Source organism: Scomber japonicus, chromosome 8, assembly GCF_027409825.1.
Source record: "Scomber japonicus isolate fScoJap1 chromosome 8, fScoJap1.pri, whole genome shotgun sequence".
NCBI lineage: Eukaryota > Metazoa > Chordata > Actinopteri > Scombriformes > Scombridae > Scomber > Scomber japonicus.
Window position 1 is genome coordinate 23,688,815 of NC_070585.1, and position 18,828 is coordinate 23,707,642.

At 38.0% G+C, this 18,828-nt stretch overlaps 5 protein-coding genes and 1 non-coding gene across 6 annotated transcripts; 3 read left to right on the plus strand and 3 right to left on the minus strand.

Annotated features, from left to right (window-relative positions):
- Window positions 1-433: 433 nt before the first annotated feature.
- On the plus strand, window positions 434-3,463 carry pttg1 (PTTG1 regulator of sister chromatid separation, securin). Its single transcript, XM_053324153.1, has 6 exons — window positions 434-457; window positions 1,234-1,326; window positions 1,427-1,566; window positions 1,673-1,754; window positions 2,125-2,286; window positions 3,315-3,463. The coding sequence occupies exons 2-6, from the start codon at window positions 1,239-1,241 to the stop codon at window positions 3,395-3,397; spliced, it is 555 nt and encodes a 184-aa protein (XP_053180128.1). The 5' UTR covers window positions 434-457; window positions 1,234-1,238; the 3' UTR covers window positions 3,398-3,463.
- A 224-nt stretch (window positions 3,464-3,687) lies between these two features.
- sowahd (sosondowah ankyrin repeat domain family d) lies at window positions 3,688-5,315 on the plus strand. Its single transcript, XM_053323988.1, has one exon. The coding sequence runs from the start codon at window positions 4,206-4,208 to the stop codon at window positions 5,151-5,153; it is 948 nt and encodes a 315-aa protein (XP_053179963.1). The 5' UTR covers window positions 3,688-4,205; the 3' UTR covers window positions 5,154-5,315.
- A 387-nt stretch (window positions 5,316-5,702) lies between these two features.
- On the minus strand, window positions 5,703-8,799 carry rpl39 (ribosomal protein L39). The gene is made up of 3 exons (XM_053323857.1): window positions 8,707-8,799; window positions 8,257-8,360; window positions 5,703-5,931 (listed from the first exon to the last, which is right to left on the minus strand). Exons 1-3 carry the CDS (start codon window positions 8,707-8,709, stop codon window positions 5,883-5,885), a joined length of 156 nt encoding a protein of 51 aa, XP_053179832.1. The 5' UTR covers window positions 8,710-8,799; the 3' UTR covers window positions 5,703-5,882.
- Window positions 7,100-7,235, minus strand: LOC128363533 (small nucleolar RNA SNORA69). Its single transcript, XR_008321689.1, has one exon. It is a non-coding gene; the product is annotated as a small nucleolar RNA SNORA69 (small nucleolar RNA).
- Window positions 8,800-10,333: 1,534 nt separating the features above from the next.
- Window positions 10,334-14,398, minus strand: upf3b (UPF3B regulator of nonsense mediated mRNA decay). Its single transcript, XM_053323734.1, has 10 exons — window positions 14,180-14,398; window positions 13,456-13,562; window positions 13,260-13,366; window positions 13,060-13,158; window positions 12,547-12,657; window positions 12,401-12,444; window positions 12,120-12,308; window positions 11,872-12,029; window positions 11,456-11,780; window positions 10,334-11,381 (listed from the first exon to the last, which is right to left on the minus strand). Exons 1-10 carry the CDS (start codon window positions 14,288-14,290, stop codon window positions 11,223-11,225), a joined length of 1,410 nt encoding a protein of 469 aa, XP_053179709.1. The 5' UTR covers window positions 14,291-14,398; the 3' UTR covers window positions 10,334-11,222.
- A 1,298-nt stretch (window positions 14,399-15,696) lies between these two features.
- ndufa1 (NADH:ubiquinone oxidoreductase subunit A1) lies at window positions 15,697-18,183 on the plus strand. The gene is made up of 3 exons (XM_053323936.1): window positions 15,697-15,923; window positions 16,044-16,133; window positions 18,033-18,183. The coding sequence occupies exons 1-3, from the start codon at window positions 15,822-15,824 to the stop codon at window positions 18,051-18,053; spliced, it is 213 nt and encodes a 70-aa protein (XP_053179911.1). The 5' UTR covers window positions 15,697-15,821; the 3' UTR covers window positions 18,054-18,183.
- The last annotated feature ends 645 nt before the right edge of the window (window positions 18,184-18,828 follow it).

Here is an 18,828-nt window from a genome sequence, read left to right on the forward strand (position 1 = left end):
AAAATAAAAGAAATTACATGAGGTTCGCATTACTTTGTATTTATTTTTTTCTACATTATTTATATATATAAATATTTCAAATGAGCACTACTCACGGAACGCCCCTACGATATTAATGTATGGATTCGTCCATCTAGAATGGCAGTGAACCGCAGTGAATGAACGTAACAAACGGACGTTATTATTTTTAGTAGTTAAAAACTCAACCAAACGTGATGTTACCTGTCGTGACAACTCATAAATATCTTAAAATGGCAAAAAAAATATATGGGGTTATGGTTATATGACGTGGTATTTATATTAATAAAATTTTTTGGAGGGGGGGCGTCATTTCAAGTCACATGTGCAACGGTAACCAATAGGATGGAGGCAGTTAATTTAAAAAGGAACCGCTGTCTCCACCAGTTTGTACCAAAACAACGCTGTGGTTCGAGGAAGACGGTGAAGCACAGCTCAGGTAACGCTAACGGCAGTGTATTAATGTCACTGTTTATAGCAGTCTTAGCCAATAATGTCAAGTTTGATAAAATAACAAAAATGAGTGCCAAACGTGTTGAATTTTAACGCTACTAAGTTAGCTACTAGCTTATGATTAGGGTTAGCTAACGTTACGTTTTACCCACCTTCCCAATACATCCATGATTTAACCCAAAACTCAGCTGAAGTTTAACGGTGCAATGCAAATTACTAAGTCTTCAGACCTTTTATGTTTGTGAAAATTACAACGGTTTTGTGTAACGTTGCCAATGTGATGAAAAAGTAGTATGCAAGTCAATATGAGAAACACACAACACAACTAATAGTACTAAGTGCATCAACAATGGCTGTTTGTTTTAATGATGAGGCTGATGAGAGTATCTTGTAGTTAATGTTCATTTCACATGATCTGAGTCAAAGAAAAAGACAGTTTCTCAGAAAAATGTGAGGTGGAACTGCACAAAACTTTAGCCCTAACCTGTAGTCTGAATATGTTGGGTCAGGTGTGATTTGTATGTAGGTGTTAGATACTTGAATGAACAAAGGCTACATCAAAATGTGTCCAATTGAGATCATGTATGCATAAACTTAGTGTCTTATTCAGTCTGTGCACACAACATGGGAGCCCTGTAACTGACAGGTCTAAATCAAATGCTGCCTTTACACCTGTGATTTTCCTGCTATAATGTGCCAAAATGTTGACCACAAAAGTCTCCATGCTGACGGATTGTCGTGATGTGTGGTTTTTCTTTCCAGATACAATGGACAACATAATCTTTGCAGAGCGAGAAAATGCTTGTCTTCATGGACCAACACTCAAGATGCGACAGCGGCTGCAGTCTGCTCCAGGTGCAGCTTTGTTCCATCTCTAGTGGTAATATTGGTCTGTAGGGAAACTGACTTTTAATTCATACACTTTTTTTTTTTTTTTTTTTTTTTCCTCTACCAGAGAAACTCCTGAAGTCTCCAATGACTGCCAAAACCTTGTTGACTCCTCTGCCATCTGGTCGTAAGGCTTTGGGAATAGTAAACAAAAAAATCTCCACCCCTGCCATCAATGTACAAGAGAAGAAACTCCTAAAACCACAGGTTGGGATGAAACACATGTGTACAGTGACCATTGAAAAGTCAACCTGTTAATAGTTTGCTGTATAACTACTACACGTGCATTAATATAATAATTTGTTCCCCTCAGGAAACCAAAGTCAAACATGCTGCTCAGAACAAAGTGGAGGAATATCCAGAAATTGAGAAGTTCATTCCTTATGACCCAATAGGTAACATACATCTTTTACTGGTTAAAGTTACCACCACTAAATGTTGTTTTTTTTTTTGGACAGCATCAAATAAGTAAAATTCCCATTTGTATCAGGGTACCGTGTCAGTTTGCACTCAGTCACATGTCTAATATAGTAACAACCACTGAACTCCTTTCCTGTTAATTCCCACTGCAGCGTCACATTGGCTGTTCTTCTAGAGAATTCTGTTTATTCCCTCAAGACTCTGACCTTTTGTCACATTAGTTTGCACATGCTGTATATATTAATGGTCTTCCACATGTAAGCCTTGATCACACATGAAGCTTCCACATTCCTTTTGGAGATGGTCCACTTTAAACAAAAGGGTTTTTGTTTTTTTTCCCCCTAGAGTATGAGAGGTACAGTATCCCTGAGGATTTGATTCATCTCAGTAGTTTTGCTCTGCCTGGACTGGCTTGTTTCCCACAAGCTCCACCTTGCTGTGAGGAGGACCTGGAAATGTTGGAGCCACTCCCAGACACATCACCTGTAAAGATGCCAAGACACTCAGGTATCAAGTCCCTGTGAAATTAATGTACACAAATGAAGTAAATATAAGGGGTTACTTTGTAGTATCTATCCATGCCTAGGTTTTTATTTGGTCAGCTTTTGTGATATCTGAGATTTGTACTTTTACCCTACCCAGCATAAAGGAAGTGAATGGTGTTGCTCACTCCATTTTTATATATATATATATATATATATATATATATATATATATATATATATATATATATATATATATATATATATATATATAAAAATAAAATGTACACCTGTGCAATCTAATTCAATACATCTCTGCTATAAATTATTTTATACAGAGTTTAAACATTTTCAGTTTAACATTGTCAAAATGATAATTCTACTTTATTACTGAAGTTTTACTAAGTGGTGTACTGAGGTGCATTATATTGACTGGTGTTCCTAAACTTTGGTTCACTCATTAACATACATGAGGGGGGCAAAATATTAGGAACACCAGTCACCCACTATGACTTATAGTAGTAATAAACAAAGCAGCATTATTACCTTCCTGACAATGTCAACTAAAACTGAATGTCTACACTTCATACATGTAGAATTTTAAAGCAGAGTTGTTGTAATGGATTGCACAGGTGTACCTAATGTGTGTCAAGTTTGGCAAAATTACCATTGCAATTTCCCAGAGCCTATGGTGTTTCATCAACAGTTTAGACACACGATTAATTTCAGTATGAAACATAACAGCAGCACTTTCTCGCTGGGCCCAGAGAAAGTTTGGTAATCACTGACAAATAACTTTAAACAATTAAGTGTGTTTACAACTTTCCTGTCTCAGTGAAACAACAGACCAGTTGTGTAAATGAAACTATTTTGCGCAGACATAAATCACATGCTTTTCCTTTTTGCTTTTTTCCTTCAACTTCATAGTCTCAAACAGGAAACTATCTACATCTGTTAGATGGTGATGACTGTAGCCTTTAAGTATGGGGTATACTGGTTCACTACAGGTATCATTAACTAAAAGTATCATTAACCTGCTGAATCTCTGCCCAGATTATTGCTCGGAGCTGGACGCCTTTCTTCAAACGCTGGATGAGCTGACCATTGACCTTCCTCCAGAATCTGTTACTGACTGAATATAAGTGTTGTGTTGTGTTTTTAAACTTTTTTTTATTTTTGATTATTGAAATAAACGTTTTTAAATATCACTGCTATCTGGGTTTGGGTTTTTTTGCACTGCCGCAGACACAGCCAATGCCAGTTTATAATTACCAGTTTGGAGACAGACTGAAAGTATACACAGTATTACTTACTTCCTGCTTTGAAGTCCATCAGTCAGTGGTCACATGGAAGGCATTCTCGCTATTGGTTTTGAGTGAGATTAGATTGAACTTTGTTTCCCTTTTGTCGAGAGGAACTGACTATCTCCACTTGCATTTTGTCGGTAAGAGTTTCACAATATCCTTTTCTAAAACACCGATCACAAGCCTTACCAGTAACATTTCACAGTGAATGAAATGGTTAATGGAGGACTCAGTCTGAGGGTCACTGCGCGTTTTCATTGTACGTGAGTATGTGCGGTGTGGACACAGCTGAACAGGTGAGCAAGATTGGCGTGGCCAGCAGTCTGACACACAGCTAGACTAACATTAATTTAATAAGGGCTTTTGGTAGTTAAAGAATAATGTGGTTATTAGCATGGCCGCAAAATGAGGAACTTGATTATTTGTCCTTCAGACGCTTGTTTGATATTACATGTTTACGCATATCTGATGTTTTTAGACGGGTAAATGATTAATAAAAAATAAAAAAAAAACTTCCCCCTTTTAACACAGGGAGTCCAAACGCTGTGGAGGGAAACTGTTCCCAGTGTTTAATTTGATAGTGACATCTTCGGGGTGTTGTCTAAATAAAAGGAAGTGGTGTTGAACTGAGGCGTGCGGAATGCATGGGAGCAGACCGGAGGATGCTGGATCTGAACCAGCTGTCACCGACACAGACGCCCACCGCAGGAGGTCGTCCAGACAGGGCACCGTTGTGGAGCGACTCTCGAGGTATGGCATGCAAGTCATGCCCAGTGCTTTCCAGCGTAGGTTGAGGCTGCAGAGGCAGCAGGACGTGTCTGACAGCTCCGCACCGGGAGCTCCGGAGAGAGGCTCGATCACACCCGCTGAGCGTAAAAGGATCCTTAAGGAGCTGGTTCTGGGTAGCTCCACTCACAGTGGGCTCAGCAGTGTGTTGACCTCCCAAACAACCAGCGTGTCTTTAGAGCAGGACACAAAGTGGGCTCTGGATCCAATGGAGCACGATTGGATGATTGCTTCTGTGGATGGAGACTATGAAATCATACAAGGCTTCATCAACCAGGACCCCCTTTTATTAACCAAGAAGGATTTCATCAGCGGGTATTCTGTCCTTCACTGGTTAGCCAAGAGGGGCCAGGACGAGACTCTGCTCAAACTTTTCCGTCACGCACAAAGCGAGGGGATCCCAGTTAATGTAAACATGCGGGGCAGTGGTGGACTCACCCCTCTGCACGTCGCCTGCATGCACAGTCACTACATGGTCATCAAGCTACTGGTCGGAGCTTTCAGCGCAGATGTGGATGCTATGGACTATAATGGCAGGAGAGCCTGGCAGTATCTGAGGGGAGACGCCCCGCCGGAGATGAAGGAGCTGCTGGGGACATGGGATGATGATCACAGCGCTGGTTGGGCGCAAAACGTCAACAACAACTGCGCCACCAATATGAATTTGACCTCGAGTGATGAGGTGGATAGTGGACACACAGCTGAGACGGGCTCCTTTGAAAGGACTAAGAGGGGGGGCAGCTGGAGATTTGGGTCGTTCAAGAAGATGCTACCGTTTTCATTTTTTGGAAATAAGAGCTGAGCTGTTTGACAGACTCCTCCAAATACGTCAAATGTGTGTTGTGTTTGGCATTAAAAGCACCAGAAACACACTCCATATCAACACTACTTTCCAGGAATCTCGATTATGAAAAGGGAATATGAGTACATTTTTTATTTTGCACTAAACCTAATAAAAACACTCACTCCACATGATGTTTTTTCCTTTTACTAACCAAATCCTGCTTGCGTCAACTCCAGTATTATTAACTGCTGACATGGCAACTATTTCTTCAGATTTAGCAGTTTAAGTCAACACTTCATAGTTTTTCTTTCTACTGCTTTTGGGTGTCTTAAACACCAATATTGTGTTTGGCTCAAGTAACACAGCCACACTTTCAAACCAACTACAAATAATCACAGCATTCATGACACAGTGATTCAAAAGTGTTTGCTGTGTGGTCAGGGATTGAAAACCCAGCAGAGTGCTTCTTTCTTGCAGAGCTGTGTCAGCATGTGATCTTTGGTAGAGCACTCAGCCTGTAAATGGACTGTTTAGCTCCACTTAGTGAAAAGGAAGAAGACATACAGGCACGTTTTCAGTTTGATCACAGATCTTTTATTGTCAAACATGAGTATAACCAGAGTATTTGTACAAAAAGACTGCCGCTCCAGATAACATGGCTCCCTCCCTGCACTCAGGCCCAGCAGCTGGAGGTCCTGGCAGATGTTGTTAGGATGGAGGGATGATTGGATCCACAGATCCTCATGTTTACAGGCCGAGCTTGGTCCTCCTCCAGTGTCTCCTCTTGGAGTTGTACCTGAAGTGAAATGAGGCCAAAATGTGTCAGGGTATTATAAACACAACACAGGTGAATATAGTCATCTCTCCTTCTCTAAGCAATAATTTACTGACCCATTTATTTGTGAACAACAAGTTAACAAATTTACACAAAATGTTCAGGAGAAATTTATAATTGCAATGACAAAAAAAGGTCACGATTCACCTTGCTGAACAAGGAATACATTTTACATAGAGATGACTGAACTGAACTTAACTGAGATTAAGATTGAACAGTGAGGTGACATTTTGAGTGACTGGTCACTGGTGTACATAAGGGCTCCAACTAAAAATCAATTAATTGTTGGTAAATCCATTTATTCAGCTATAAAAAGGTCAGAAAACTGTTAAATATTGATCACCAATTCCTGAAGATGCAACTTTAAATGTTCTGTCCACAACCCAAAGATACCCTGTTCACTGTCATAAAAGTCTCAAATATTCACATTTAGGAAACGAACAAGAATTTGGGCATTTTTTCTTTAAAATAGAAAGACTGAAGACAATTAAAGTAGTTGGCAATTTTCTGTCAAAGAAATCATTTCAGCTCTAATCTGCATCAGGAGCTGTTCACGTTTCCAAGATCTGGTTCACATAACACTCAAGCAGACCATCTGTGTCTTAGCAAACATCTTAAATTTGTCTCTTGTGCAATTCTTGAGTCTAAGTTCAGTTCTAAGTACTTCACTGACAGCAATAAAAGTTTATTTTATTTCAATCCCACCCATCCCATCAAGTTTTAAAATAAATCACTTTCAAATCATTGATGAGCCTTTATTTAAAATCCTAGTTCTGTATTTATTCGGTAGGTCAGGTAGGACTGGGCTTTGTTACACTGCCACCACATTCAAACACAAACATGTAGTAATATTAAGGAAAGGTGGCAGAGCTCACTTGAAACAATGCTAAATCTAACTAATTCTGCTCAGATGTTTGTCTCTGACCGCGACACATCAGCTTGTTTGACAGTCACTCTCTGAAGTTACTGCTATAATAATAGACTTAAAATAAATGTTTGTAAATGTCCTTCCCTGAAGCATCACTGAGATAATTATGGGAAATGTTTCAGGTCGAGACGATTACACAAACAGTCAATTTCCAAAGAAAGCTATTCAGTGGGCAGATCTTGTATTTGAGCTACGACATTTAAATGTTCCAGCAACAGACGTTCCTCCTCACCAACATGGCAAGCAGGAGGACAGACTCTGCAGCAGAAAGATGCTCTCAGCAGGGTTAATGACAGCACTCCACTGCAATGAAGTACTGCAATTGCAGACCTGCTTTACACAATGAATTCCGGCCTCTTCCCAACATTGATAACATCTGCACTTAAATGTGGAAGCAGGACACAAACCATTAAGACGAAGAACACTGAGGATTTTACCATCCTCTACACCACTGATTGAGGAAATTCGGAATGCACTACAAGTTTTTCCTGCTAAAATGAGTCAAGTTTTAATCTGATAGTTAATAGCCAGCCATCATACATGTTTGTATACACTCAGTTGCAGTAGCTGCAGTTGGTGATTAATGTTGTATTTACTTTGTTAATGGTATCAGAATAAAAGAAAGGTCACTATGTCTAACCAAATACTGTTAGAACAACAGAGTTTGACATTTGTGTCAAGAGAAACACCACTCTGTTTAACCAAATACAGTTACACAGAAGTAGTTGAGTAACTAGTCATGTCACAGATGAAATGCAACTATTGTGATGTACACACATACGTTCACTTATACAAAATTCAACCATTATTGCTTTCATTCATTTCAGATTTACTTTTTCCCCTTATTGTATTGTTGAGCCGCAAGAGTTTATGCTCACTAATGTAGGGAACAAGAAGTTTGGTGAAGTAGTTTGACATTTTGGTCAGTTAAGAAAACAAGACATCTAACCTAACCTTACCTTCTGCAAAATTGTAATGTTCCATCATCATCATCTTTAACACACCAAATTCATAATTTGCAAATTAATCACCAATTACAGCCTTTACACTGCACCACAAACAGTATTAAGAGTTGCCATGAAGTTGAGTTGACAGCTCTCTAAACTTTTAGTTTATTTTCATTTTTACTAAGTAAAAAATGAATTAGTTGCACAGATGTTATAGTTTATATAAATATGCACCTAATGAACTAGCTCACAAGTACATCAACAGTATATTATAGGGACTTTAATTTATTTCTTGTGTCCATGTGTTCAAACAGTTTGCTTCCAATGCATTGCCTGTAAGATGCTAACTCCATAGACCACTCAACACATTTTAACCCCATGCACACGTAAAAACACACACTATAAACTCACCTGATCTTGTTTCCAGTCTTCATTCTGATCCACTGAGGGATTGGCCTGTTCTGTTTCTGCTTCTTGGCGAGGAAGCGTTTGATCCTGAAAGTCTTGTGGGACGACTGAAACACAAGGCACATTAACACCACGTCAACATAACTCACTTATGCACTTACATTTACAGATAGATATATAGGTCTTAAAGATGATAATTTTGAAGTTTATATAATGTTTGAGTCAACATTATAGCAGCTAAGACACAGTAAAGGAAGCTGTAGGTTAACATGCGTAGCGTTTCAGAGGAGCTACCGGCTAGCATCGCTAATCATCTATAATAAGCTCATATCTCGACTTTTAAGATAAAATAAACATCTGTGGAGCTCCATAGACTTATTTATTAAACTCTCTTGGCATCTTTGCGGGTTTACACAGGCTACAGACGTGGATGTTTAAAGATTTTGTATTTACCATTTTGTCCACAGTCCTTTCCCCACTATGGCGGTGGAAGAAGAGAAAGAAGGAAGTGACGAAGAGGGTTTTATCCAATCAGCGCCCGGTAAAGAGACCCCACTCTCTGCAGACAGCGACACCACGTGGGGGTCTCATAGATTAACAGGTAAAGATCATTTGTCTTGCAGTCAGTGTGAAGTGAATTCATTTATTTACTTCTAAACACATTAAACATGTTGGAAAATGGTTACAGAAAACATGTGAAAAGGCTGATAACTAGCATGGAATTGTGGAGATAGAGCCTTAAACTGTTTATCACCCTCTCATTTTTCCTGATTTTCTGAGTTTGCAAAAAAAAGGCAAAAGTTATATTTCTATTTATTATGTGCATGCATTTATTATCTTCTTCTTCTTATTATTATTATTATTATTATATATTTTTTAATTTTTTAAATTCATATATTTTTGTATATTGTCACTGTAGCCTTGGTGTTGTTTTGAATCTGCTTCCCTCTTCTTTTTTGTTGTTGTTTTTGTTGTGAAGAATACATAATCAATATTCCTACCAGAAATTGAACGTTGTTGCATTGTTCTGAATAAAAAGTTCAAAATAATACTTTTCATTTGTATTTCTATAATCTAAATCCCAGGAAAATTGTACACATGTATATAATCTTCTGCTTCTGCATATTTCACATTTATATATATTGTAGGCTTATTTACAGAGGTTGTTTACTGTATATAGTATATTTATCACTTTCACCATTACACTACTACTTTTTTTCCACACTGCACTGCTGTGTCAATATAAATTTCTCCCAGGGGGGGATCAATAAAGATACATCTTATCTATTAGTAAAAGTAAAAAATTGTGAGTAAAAAATACTGCATTACAATTATAGCAAATTTTTGTTAAGTAATTTTGCATGTATTTAATGAATAATTTATCAAACATTTTACAGAGAAGGTTTTGCAATTTGGTACAAATTAACATTTACTTTATTTATTGGCATTCTTTTTCCTTTGCTATATTTGTGTTAGGTTACTACTGCCTATTGTAGGTTTTCTCCAGATGCAGTGTTTGTATTTTGGTATTGAAATGCTCATGGATCAAGAAATACATTGATTCATTAAATTATATCAAAATAAAATAAATGAACTGCCTCAAGGCCCTTAAGCCCCCAGATTCACTACATCTCAACTGGGTATTAGAAATTTTATCTTTTGAATATTTGTTGGGGAATTTGCATCTTTAAAATGGACAAGATCAACTAAGCCAGGTCCTGCACTAAAAGTTAATTTTGTAGGTATTATGCTATGTTTAAATCTAGTTTTCACATTATGCATACAAACACAAAAAGTATTATTCCAGCACAGGAGGACTGGTTACACTGGATTTAAGGGCAATTTTGAGTGAAAAGGATGTGTCGTCAATAGCAACCAAAAAGCATATTTTTATCCAGGGGTTTCCCATTAGTTAAATAAATACCCAGTGTAACTAAAACAAGAAAGAGAGAAAAGACAAAACTAGAAAAGGCACAAAACCTTAACTTATGATATAAAATAAAAAATAAAATCTCATCTTCCTTGAGTTTTTTTGTATTATAGGACTGAACAGAAGAAAAAAAGACAGGTTCACTTTATCAAAGACCTTTTATTTCCAGTCAAAAGTGGCTGTTAGCATTACCAGCAGTGATATGTCTTCATGCTGTATTCAGTTTAGTGCACAGATTCATGTTTAAAGGGGAGTGTCAGATTAGAAAAGGGGGGAAAGGCCACAAGTCGATCACTCTGATTGAAGTCTGCATGCAGGCACGGCTTTCACATGGCAGTCTAGTCAGAAATGGCTTTTTTCTTCTTAAATGACTGAATGGATGAAGGGAAAAAAACACATGATCCCAAAACAAAGTACAGACTCTGTCATTGAGTATGCATAACAACAGTTGTGCCCATAAGACTAACAACTATTTTGGAGTTATAGACCATGAAAAGTTTTAATACACATATATTTGGATTGTCTAGCTCCCCCGTCAGAGTAAGATGTTATTTCCATGTGTACACATCAAACTGAAAACAGCAACACTACAACAAAAATCTAATTCCAGACAGTGTAGAAATTATGCTGATGAGCTTGGCAATGTTGATAGACTGAGTAAGTAGAAAGCTAAATGCAGGCGACACCTGTAAAAGCGAATGTCTGCAGGCTGTACGACACTTAACTTCAGAAGAAACGATACTGAAATAAGGTCACTTGTTGAGAATTCATGGTCCAAGAAAGCTTTGGCTTCACCCTCATGTGCCCTATAGCCAAATTCTTTCCAAAGGTTACTGTCACCTTTCTTAACAAATGAAACTAAAGAGGGTCACATTCAGGCACTAAAAGGCTCCTTAATCACATCTCTGCCTCTGAGACCGGGAGATGTAGTCCAGCTCAAGCTGCTCGTAGCCCTGAGGCGACACATCGCTGCTCTGAGCCTCACAGGCCTTTTTCCCGCTCCCCACCAAACTAGGAGATGCCACAAGTAGAAATCTGCTCAGTCATCTCCTTTATCAGCCAGTTTCTTAGTCTCAGTATCTGGCTTCCTGTCGACAGAGCCAGATTCAGCTCCCCCTCCCCCTCCCCCTCCTCCTCCTGGACCTGTTCGATTGCGGCTTCTGGCTCCTGGCTGGTAGAGCTGAATAGCCGGTCGGTCCTGAACAGACAACAATGTTTTAAAACAGCAATCACAAGAAATGACTTGATCATTTTGAAGTCCAGAGTCTTTACCTTATTTCGTAGCCGCTCTCTTTTGGCACTTTCCTCCTTCTTATGGTCTTTGGCGGTCCTTTCTGGCCTCTCTGGCCTCTCAGCATGAGCAGAGTCGGCCATGCTTTCGCCCTTCTTCTTCTCTGAGGAACGCTCTTTCTCTTTTTTACCCATCTCCTCCTCCCCCCGCTTCATACCGGTGTTCTCTCCATCCTGCCGTTCCCTCCTTCTTCGCCGATCCTCATCCTGACGCCTGATGCGTTCCTTCTCTTTCTGCCGCCGCTCACGCTCCCTTTCGCGGTCTACATCGCGCTCTCTGAACTCCTTGCGTCCATCTTCGTCCGCTCTGTGTGTGAAAGCACAAATCCTGCTTAAGCATCCTGTTCAAAGAGAGTGATTCCTTTTTATAAACAAAAAAAATGACTGTAAAAACTCACTTCCTTCCCCGGTCCTCTTTATCAATGTTCTGACGTCTCTTATGATCAGCACTTCCCATGGATCTGTCCTCTTTATTTGGTCTCTCTGGTTTCTTGGCTTTTTCCTTGGGTTTCTCAGAATCAGCATCATCCCCCCCTCTGTCTGGCTTCTTCAGGAGCTGCACATTAGAAAATTAAGACAGTGTTATATTAAGATTTGGGGAATTACAAACTCTTATATAACAGCTTCTTCCTACTGCAGCACATACTTTGATTTTTGGTTCCTCTTTAACATGGTCCTTGTCTTTCTCCAGCGGTTTTTCAAGTCTCTTCATCTTCTCGGCCTCTTTGCGTTTCCTTCTCTCCTCCTCCCTCCACTTTCGACGCTCCTCGTCACGCTGGCGCTTGCGTTCGAGTTCCCTCCTCCTCCTCTCCTCTTTCTTTTCTTCCCTGATCCTCTGAACAGCATTAAAATACATGACAAGACATGAGTCCAGCTGCCATCATGCATTTTTACATAACTAATATCACATTGTTGTGACATATTTACCTGTTTATTCTTCAGGAAGTCCAGCAGAGGAGTTGTTTTTTTAGCTTGATGGCAAAAACAAACATGTTTAAGTTTACTGGAAAACTATTTTTACTCATTATTTAGTAACAATACCACTTCTAGGTGCTCTATGACTACGTACATACCTACAAGTTCCTTCGTTTTCGCCTCAATCTCCTCTAACAGGGTTTCAGGCGTGGATGTGAATTTTTCCTCGTCTCCATTATAATATTCCAGGAACTTCTTGTAATCAGGATCTGAAAGAAAATAAAGGACATACAAATACACACATGTTGCTGATTATCTGCAGCTTTAAATAATGAAAAGTCAAACTGTACCTATAACTAGCAAAGTAGGGCATTTTCTTTTTGAGGAACAATTGAGCTTTGATACAAAATTATTAAGATAACCAGAATTAAAGGATAGGTCTGTCTGTCTTAGACAACAATTCACATGGCCATATAAAGTATACATTTTGGGTATTTTCCACTAAAATTCCCCTTTGATTTGACTATGAGACACTGTTGAAATCTCTTAATGGAGAAAGGATGGTACTGCATTAAGATAAGGCTAGAAAAAAAAAGTGAAACTATCCTTTAATCCAAATCAGAAATGTTAATGTTAGCAGTGTCGATGTAGCTTGATAGAAAATATTTTACCTTCATTAATTGTTCCACATTTTGCGTCCTTTTTCTTGCTTCTTTTTTTGGCAGTTTTTTGAAACGGTGCAAACTCCACAATGGCGGGATACTCTTGTCCTGTTTGGAAGCAATGTGTGGATAATCATGAAACCTCAATTATTTTATAAGAAAACCCACAAGTTTGTCTATATAATTGTGATGCCGTGCTCCTCTCATACCTCTGCTGTCAATGAACACATATCCATCAAATCGATCCCTGAAGAGAACTATATCCTCTTGATTTTTGAAATTGATGTAAGCCCTTGCGAAGAGATGAGGGTAAAGGCTGAAACGACAGAATAATCTTGTCAGGTTAATTCATGTTAAACTCAAAATTCATATTTTTAAAATAATGAAACGTAAAGTCAAATTCACCTGGTGTCATTGGAGAAAAACTCCAGGTAGTCCAAGTCTGGGAGCGGTTGCAGCTGCTCCTCCAGCTCCTCTTTGGTCAGACTTGGTGGTAATCGTCTGATCACGATCTAGGAAAGATTAATACACTGTTATTAAAACAGCAAGGGTAATCAATCTGAAAACCTTGCTATCTGAATTGATTAACTATTCAATTGTTCTTTATATATTTCATATTCTTAATTAGGTATATTACCCAACACCAAAATTAATCTTGCATATAATGTAACTATTATTTTACTACATATTTTTGTACTACTATTGCTTTTTAGCTTGCTTATTTATTGTCCTTTTCTTTTCGTTTCACTTTGCAGCTGCAATAATGTACATTTCCCCATCGTGGGACTAATAGAGGAATATCTTATCTTAATTGACTTTTCTTTATTTTTAGTATTCTTTCCTTTCTTCGGGAGTATGTTGTTGTGTCCTTTTGGGGGCTACTACCTAATTACTCTCTTTTTTGAGCTTTGTAAATAATAAAATGTGCTCTGAACTGTCTGAGGAAAAAAGAGGGAAACAGCTGATGTCAGTGTTAACTTTTAGTTAGACTTTAATTAATTAAACCATAAATACATTGGACTTTTCATATTAAACCTGACTGTCTAGATGAACTCTGTTGAATTAGACAAACTTTATAAGTTAGTGTTTAAAGCTAGCCGCTAACGTTAGCCTGTTAGCATGTTTTTACCTTTGTCATGGCCTCCTTCTTTTCCTTCGACTTTTCCGTTTTTTCTCCATCTTCGCACCTTATTTCCACCCTTTTGTCTTTAGGCCGAGTGTTTTCTTTGTCTTCCTTCATGGTTCAAAAAACTACTTTGTCCCACAAGCTGAATTTCATCTCATCCCTCAGACTTGTTTACTTTTTTAGCAACTTAGCCGGCTAGTGGCTAACTTCCTCACGACGGTCAGAGCTGCAGTTCTGTAACATCGCCTGATGGAGGCGCTGTGGCTGAAAAAAAACACGACTTTTAAATATATAATTACTGTATTTTTAATTTATAATAATTATTTAGTATTTTTTATATACTCTGTGTCTTGACTTTAATCTCCGTAGAGTTCTACATTTAAAAAACAATTACTTCCCAAAACCAGTAAAATAAAGTGTCAGTGTTTCCCGTGGCCTTCATAATAAAAGCCTGACAGAGGCTCAGTTTCTGAACTGTGTTTTTGTCAGACTGTTTTTGTCTGCAACACTTCGACACCCAGGGTTGGAAAGGTTACTTTGGAGATATAATAGAGTTACAGTGTATAATCTGAATGACAAATAAAATCAATCAATCAATCAATCAATCAAGCAATAATCTCTCTCTCTCTCTCTTTTATGAAAAAAGTCAAAAGTCTGGCATGGGCTTAATTGGTACTGTGACACCATTTAAGCCCATGTATATATATATATATATTATTAAAGCAAGCAATATATGTATTCAGTAGCAAGTTGAGGAAAAAAATGTGGAAAAAACCCTCCTCCTGAGCAAAATCTTAAAGGTCTGATTTCAGATGTAACCCCCTTTGTCGGTAACTGTAATTTAATTACACATTTTGTTTCTCAGTAACTGTAACTGCATTTATTTTATTTATATTAAATTACATAATACTGTTACGTGTAACTAATATTAATGATAATATCACTATTATGACTATTATGTGATACATTTAGGTGATCCTGACTTTTCCTGTAAACATGTGTCGTATAAATCAGGCATTATATGTTAATATAACTGGAGAAGCTATATTATTGTTCACTATTGTTCATGTTAACTATTACCCCCTGCTCTTAGATTGTCATATACTTTTATCCATTTTATTGTTTTTACTCTGTTCCTTTCTTGTGCCCTACATCACATGATCTTGTGCAATATTATTCTGTGCAATATGCCATGCTTTGAATCACTTTGAAGCACTTTTTGTGATTTTGTGTTCTCGTGTATGTTTATTTTTTCTGTGCTTATGTATTTGTTGTATATGTGCAGCTGCACCTGGCACTTTTAGCCCAAGACAAATTTCCTTCAGGACAATAAAGTTAATCTAATCTAATCTAATCTAATCTAATCTAATGAATCATTTAGACAACTATTCCAAGTTGAAACATTTGAGTGTAAAATAACAATAACTGTATTTTTATTATGAACTGTGACTCCGTGTAAAGAGGTGGTGCTTTTATTGTGAAAACCTTACAGGAGGTGTGTTTCCTCTTCCGCTGGCCGATCATAGGTCATCAGGACGGTCGACATTTTGTTAGCTCCTTAGCAAAATAAACCTTTGGGGTTGTGTCAGGGCAGCTTGTTTGTGATCAGAGTTTTTTTAGTGGCCTGACAGTGAAACTCTGAATCATGTGGTATGAGATCCTGCCTGGTTTCGCCATCATGACGGCGTGTCTGATCATCCCCGGCGTCGCCACCTCGCAAATCCACAAGTTAATGAACAACGGGAAGGTGAGGAGAAAGTTGCTGCCTGCTAATGTAGCACACGAGCAGCTATGAATGTGCTGCTGGTTGTATTAAGTGTATTTATCTGAGTAAAAGCCCCACCCCCCCTGTTTTCACCCCTTGCAGGAGAAGAGGGTCGCCCGGGTCCCGTGGCACTGGTACATGATGGCCAGAGACGAGCGGCTGTCAGGAACAGGAGAGCACTATGTCACCAAGGTGAGACTCTCATGTTTAAATATTAACATCAGCACCTGCACCAAAACATTCACTGCCCTTGAGTACTTGCACCTGTCAAATTCAGTGCAATTCAATACAACAGTTCTGCGATAAAATGACACCTTTAAACAAGCTTATACATGTTCAGATGTCATTATTGAGGTAGTGGTGGGTGGTGCTGGTGGTGTACTGGGGTGCATTGTATTGAATGGTGTTTCTAATATGTTGTCCACATCATTAACTTACATAAAGGGGTGCAAAATATGAGGAGCACTTTTCAATACAATGCACCCCAGTACACCATCACCATCACCCACTATGACCTCAGTAATAAACATTAAATAGAATAATCACCTTTCTGATAATAATAACAAAAACTTAGTGTGTATATCTAGTTTATTTCACTTAATCTATCTAGTTATTAGATTTAGTTATCTAGCTTTGTATTGCTTATGTTTCTTGGACCTACTTCATTGGTTTTGCATTTTGATTTATGCCAAGTCGCTGCTGTAACAGAAGAGAGAAACTATATATCGCAAACATCCGCAGGTTCATATCAATACAATAAAACACAAGACAATTGAAGGACAAGACAGTACAGATATATACAGGGTTAAAACAGATAGATATGTGTTCCAGTGCTTCCAAAAACAAGACTCTCTGTAGGCTGGGTTAATGCCATTATGACTACATTTTTTGATTCATTTAACCCAGCCATGAATTTGTACATTAACATCCTCAACACAGCATGAAAGGTGGACACATTGTTAGAAAACAAACATATGACTAGCACTCGTCCATGTTGGAAGCTTAAGCACGATTCTGAATGCATCGTTAAAAGCCACCTGAAGCTTTTTATGATTACAACATGCTTTAAAAAGAGCTGTGTTATAATTGAAGCAGCACATCATCATCATCATCATCATCACATAGATCATTCCTGATTATGTGACCCAAATATTTTACTCTGCTCACTACATTTAGCAATTGATCTGCCAAAAGAAAAGAAGGGGAATTTTGCTTCTCATCCTCCTTGGCTTTAACAATCATGACAATACTCTTTTTAGGATTGTAGTTGTTGTAATCCACTATATGTCCTATCCACTATAAAGGGATAGGACAACTAAATCATCAGCATACACCAGATTATTAATAAGACTCCCCACTACACAGCCAGTCTTACACTCTTTTAGCTTTTTAGAAAGATCATCCATGTACATATTGTATAGAACAGGTGACAAAATCCACTTTGTTGGACCCCATTGGTCACTGGAAAGGGCGCAGATATGCTCTTACCCCATCTACCTTGCATGGTTTGACCCTAACCCTTATCAGTGGTGGGGGGGACCACTCACTCTTTAGTTTAGTGAACAGTTTAATAACACTTACATTTCCCTTAGGGGTTAATAAAGCTATCGATTGTTCTGTTAATCTGTCTGTCTAGCTAGACAACAGCCATGTCATAAAGTAGATTTTCACTAATACTACTACTACTACTAATAATAATAATAATAATAATGATTCCACTTTATTTTTTTTAACATACTTGCAAGACAGACTTTTATGAGAGGGATGCCTTAAAGTAATCATTTTTTCAGAACAGTAAAAATAAGTATAGAGCCCCTGATGTTTTGAAGGGGTGATATGTTTTATCTTTGTGCTCTAAAAACAGTATGTTGTGTCTATAGAATATTAACTTGTGCAAATCAGATCCACAAGATACAGAATATTATCTTATGGGTTTTGGGGGGCTCTGTAGATTTGTGATGACTGGGATATTTTTACTTTAAAATTTTGAAAATACATTTGTCTGTGCTCTTAACTTAAACCCTGTAAAATGTCAGTTTGTTCATAAATAATTTGTAAATACTGAAGTTTTGATCTCTTTTTCTTCTACAGGGACTTGAGAACATCCACTAACGATGAGGACAGAAGACCATGAGAAGGAAGTTCTTTGTTGTACATTAAAAAATTATATTTAACAGTCGGTTTTGTTTTTTTCAGTCTTTTGAGGCAGTTGTGATCAATTAAATCGTTCCATACTGGGAAACGTGTGTGGCTGATTGACTCGTGTATTACATTCCTGCAGCAACAGATAAAAGGTTAGGATTAAAATGAAATAAATGAAACAAGAAACACACATGATTTTACCAATAAACACCAGGTCAAGCCAAGTGAGGAGGTACAGAGAATTCCTGTTATTCAACTCTTATCACTCTCTTTTAAGCCTGGAAGTAACTAATGTAATCTAAATGGTTACAGCTCTGAAATGATTTACTATTAACGCTGTGATTCTTAAGGAACCACCAAAAAGTTGTATTTAGCCTAAATGATACTGATGCAAACTCAGAGGAAAGATGTGGTAAAAGCCTGTTGTCTCTTGTTTCTCTGTTTAGTAGACACTCCTGTAACAAAACTAGAAGCTGCTGGCTGAGTGTGTAGATTAGAAAGATCTGTGAGACATGTTGCTTTCACATGAGGATTTCTTTGTCAAAGTTGACTGAGGATTTAATTTCACTGTAAATAAGCTAATAAACCCCCATCTGGCTGCTGCTTAGTAACAGTCTAACCAGCCAGAACACTATATATATCTGCACTAGTAGCTTTGAAAACTATATTTTTTTATATTTGGTAAATAAATCATGACGTCACAGTACCAAATAAGCCCATGCCAGACATTTCACTTTCATAAAAT

What these genes read in the sequence shown, in the direction of transcription:
- pttg1 (XM_053324153.1), top strand. Translation starts at nt 1,239, where the DNA reads ATGGACAACATAATCTTTGCAGAGCGAGAAAATGCTTGTCTTCATGGA. An exon ending in GCGGCTGCAGTCTGCTCCAG is followed by an intron (nt 1,327 to 1,426) that starts GTGCAGCTTTGT and finishes TTCCTCTACCAG; the next exon opens with AGAAACTCCTGAAGTCTCCA. An exon ending in AAAGATGCCAAGACACTCAG is followed by an intron (nt 2,287 to 3,314) that starts GTATCAAGTCCC and finishes ATCTCTGCCCAG; the next exon opens with ATTATTGCTCGGAGCTGGAC.
- sowahd (XM_053323988.1), top strand. Translation starts at nt 4,206, where the DNA reads ATGCATGGGAGCAGACCGGAGGATGCTGGATCTGAACCAGCTGTCACC.
- rpl39 (XM_053323857.1), bottom strand. An exon ending in AAGACTGGAAACAAGATCAG is followed by an intron (nt 5,932 to 8,256) that starts GTGAGTTTATAG and finishes ATTTCACTTCAG; the next exon opens with GTACAACTCCAAGAGGAGAC.
- upf3b (XM_053323734.1), bottom strand. Translation starts at nt 14,290, where the DNA reads ATGAAGGAAGACAAAGAAAACACTCGGCCTAAAGACAAAAGGGTGGAA. An exon ending in AAGAGGAACCAAAAATCAAA is followed by an intron (nt 12,030 to 12,119) that starts GTATGTGCTGCA and finishes TCTAATGTGCAG; the next exon opens with CTCCTGAAGAAGCCAGACAG. An exon ending in AAAGAGGACCGGGGAAGGAA is followed by an intron (nt 11,781 to 11,871) that starts GTGAGTTTTTAC and finishes TTTCACACACAG; the next exon opens with AGCGGACGAAGATGGACGCA.
- ndufa1 (XM_053323936.1), top strand. Translation starts at nt 15,822, where the DNA reads ATGTGGTATGAGATCCTGCCTGGTTTCGCCATCATGACGGCGTGTCTG. An exon ending in AGTTAATGAACAACGGGAAG is followed by an intron (nt 15,924 to 16,043) that starts GTGAGGAGAAAG and finishes CACCCCTTGCAG; the next exon opens with GAGAAGAGGGTCGCCCGGGT. An exon ending in GAGAGCACTATGTCACCAAG is followed by an intron (nt 16,134 to 18,032) that starts GTGAGACTCTCA and finishes TTTCTTCTACAG; the next exon opens with GGACTTGAGAACATCCACTA.